A 3,418-nucleotide genomic window follows, 5' to 3' on the forward strand; every position below is an offset into this window, starting at 1 on the left:
TTACTCTTACTCTTAATTACCCTTGTTAATTAGGTCATTAATTGCTGGTTAGTACGTCCAATACATGTATTTGAAAGGAGGAGACATCTAGAAGAGTGTAATGAGATCAAAAGAAAAGTATGTATGTGTGAGAATAGGAAGAATGACCTAATTCACAAGGGTTTCTGTCTGGAAAGCGTGGTTAACACCGAGGGGAGTGCCTGTCAGCTTTAGGGGCTGATAAAAGGTAGTCCTTTGCTTGCCACAGGTAGCCAAATTATGGTATCATTTGTTTCTTTAAAAGGGTTTTAATTAAAAATAGAGGAATTTCATTCATGAAGCTTAAAACACATTTATTGATTAAAAAAAAAACACTTTAAAAGTAATACACTTAAAACAATACTGGGAAGTGAACACTAAAAAGTACAAACACCGGGGGAACCCCAAAAACTTGACAGAAAAAGTAAAAGAACGAACGATAAAACCATAGAAAAAAATACTAAAACGGTGGAGCACTCTGTTTTAATATATAAATGTTAAAAAACTTAAAACCCCATCTTACCGCCATGAAAAACCTCGTCCTTACGTCCGACAACAGGAGCACACCCAGTGTCATTAGCTTCCACTGGGTATACTTCGGCCGCTAAAGGACATCTCCCAGACAAAGCTACCCAACCTGTCTGCTCTTGCTCGTACCCCCGAGCTATATATAGCTTTTTTTTTTTTTTTTCTGATGTTGGGTATGTCTCTAGTTATTTGCTTCTATCCGTGGTGGTTCATTTGAGTTGTATAAATCCCTGTAAAGGTCTTCCACTACTCTTATGATTTCATATATATATATATATATATATATATATATATATATATATATATATATATATATATATATATATATATGCACTATACATATTCACGCACATGCACACGCACACGCACACGCACACGCACACGCACATGCACACTCGCATGCCCACACACACTCGCATACCCACACACACTCGCATGCACACACAAACACACACACACTCGCACGCGCACACACACACACACACACACACTCACACACACTCTCACTCACACACACTCTCACGCACACACACACTCGCACGCACACACACTCGCACGCACACACACTCGCACGCACACACACTCGCATGCACACACACTCGCACGCATACACACACTTGCATGCCCACACACACTCGCATGCACACACACAAACGCATGCACACACACGTGCATGCACGCTCCCATCCATCCCCTTACCAGTGAGTATCTGTTACACATGACGATTTTGTGATGGTTGCCTGACATGTTTTAACCTAATGCTGATGGCATGTCATGTACATGCTGTGCCCACTGTGAGTTTACTTTACTTATTGTTTTTACACAGATGGCTACACTTGTACTAAGTCACCTGTGAGCCAATTACTAGATACTGCCTGCCTCACCTGTTTACCCTTTTCCTTGATTTTTGAAAATATTTTACATAATCTTATATTGCTGTTACTAATGTCTATTATATTTTAGTAGTTAAAATGTCTGTAACAAAAATAACACCATTGCTATTCATACCCTTCGTAAAAAAAATGTTTTTCCTGTTAATTCAAGGAAAGGTGAAATCAGGTAAGGTCATAAGATCTACTAATTGACTCCTTTGTAACTAAGCACTAGCAGAGCCATTTATGTGCATAGACATTTCACAAAAAAATAAGAAATGAGCACAGCATTTTCCCGGTGGCATTGGGTTAATTCAAGCTATGCAAGGCTGCTTCATATATGAGACAAATGACTTGCTTTTGACCTCCCCATTGTTACATCTTTAAAAAAGAAACTTTAGCTTTCCAGGGTTAAGGGATATACCCAGTAATAAAGTGTTAATATATTTCCATGATATTTGGTTCAGTTGTGCCTTTCTTACCTGTATTTTTGTTTTTATTTTCCTTATTATCTCAGGCAGAATTCAAAATGATTCTAAGGAGGAGAGACAGAGAGAGGAACCTCCTCCACTACCAAATGAAAAGAAGGTTAGTTCATTGTGCAATACTGGAAGGTGTTTTACCATAGTTGCTAAATAGCCTGAGCGATGTTTGATTTAACTTTACAGATACTACTAGGTGAATAGAATTTGCTAAAATAATTTTTGTTGACTTGTTACCCAAGAACATGGAGAATATAGATTTTATACATATATTAAAAATGCAAACACATACCTGTTGTGTGTATTCTGAACATTTTAAAGAAATTTAAAGAATGATTTCAGGTTCCAGTTGGTGGCATCAGCATCTTTGGATCAGCCATTACATCTGCCATTTGTCGCCAGCAGTCATCTGATTCTGAACAGTCAGAAAAGGATGATTCTGACTGGAATGGCAGTAGCAAGTCCTCCATTTCTACTCCCAAGCTGACTAAGCCTGCAAGCAAGTCAGAATCACCTAAAGTACAAACAACAGCAACAGTAAAAGTTGTACCTCCTGCTTCAAGAGGAGGAGGAGGAGGAGGAGGAGGTGGTGGTCTCTTTGATTATGATGATGAGGATGACCTGTTTGGAAGTGTTGTAAAAAAGAACACAATATTACCAGAGAAAACACAAACTGATAGCAGGGAGGAAAAACCTGTTCCAGTAGCTGTTACTGCTACTGCTAGCATCCAGAAAGAAATGCCAAAAAGAGGCCTATTTTCTGATGATGATGATGATGACTTGTTTAGCATACCTTCTAAAACTGAGAAGAAACCTATCATTCCCCCAATAACATCTGCAACTGAGAAGCACCTCGCTGGAAAGGCAGTATCAGGATCCAGTTCTTTTTTTAGTGACCCAGAAGAAGATGGACTTTTTGGCACAGTAGTTCCTTCAAAACCTATTGTATCTCAAGAACAGCCAAATTCAACAAACCCAGTAAAGGTACCTAATATCTCTCAGAAGAATAGCTCCCTGTTTAGCTCTCCAAGTGATGAGGATGACTTGTTTTCTGCTACAATAAATTCTCAAGTGTCAAAGGCACCATTGGCCTCCATATTGGAACCTCCACCCACCACATCCTCAGCAGCTTCTAGGACAGATGTTATAAATGACCTCTTTGGGTCACCCACAAGTGAAGATAGTCTATTCACATCTAATACTTCCGTATCTCCAAAGGCAAATACATCTTTACAAAAAGATAAAGAGACTGATCAAGGACACAGTCTTCAACCAGAAAAGAAGGAATCAAAGGCTCAGGGTCTATCAGCAACCAGTGGTATCTTCCATTCACAATCTGATGATGATCTTTTTGCAGTCCCAAAGACCACATCAAAAGGTACATCTGAGCTAGGGGTTGCCCATAAGGAAAATCTGACATCTTCTACCTTCAAGACTACGCAGAATTCATTAACCCCAATTGCAGATCGATATATTGGTACCAGAGATGACTTTGTAGAAATTCAATGATTGGCCCAT

At 39.1% G+C, this 3,418-nt stretch overlaps 1 protein-coding gene across 1 annotated transcript in view; it reads left to right on the plus strand.

The window, feature by feature from the left end:
- Positions 1-1,935: 1,935 nt before the first annotated feature.
- LOC119583006 (WASH complex subunit 2-like) overlaps positions 1,936-3,418 on the plus strand; it is a gene marked incomplete at its 5' end in the record, with an annotated part of 4,011 nt that continues 2,528 nt past the window's right edge. The window contains 2 exon segments of the mRNA XM_037931518.1: positions 1,936-2,006; positions 2,243-3,377. Of these exon segments, the coding sequence (XP_037787446.1) occupies positions 1,936-2,006; positions 2,243-3,377 (1,206 nt within the window).

The sequence above is a fragment of the Penaeus monodon genome, chromosome 16, assembly GCF_015228065.2.
Source record: "Penaeus monodon isolate SGIC_2016 chromosome 16, NSTDA_Pmon_1, whole genome shotgun sequence".
Taxonomy (NCBI): Eukaryota; Metazoa; Arthropoda; class Malacostraca; order Decapoda; family Penaeidae; genus Penaeus; species Penaeus monodon.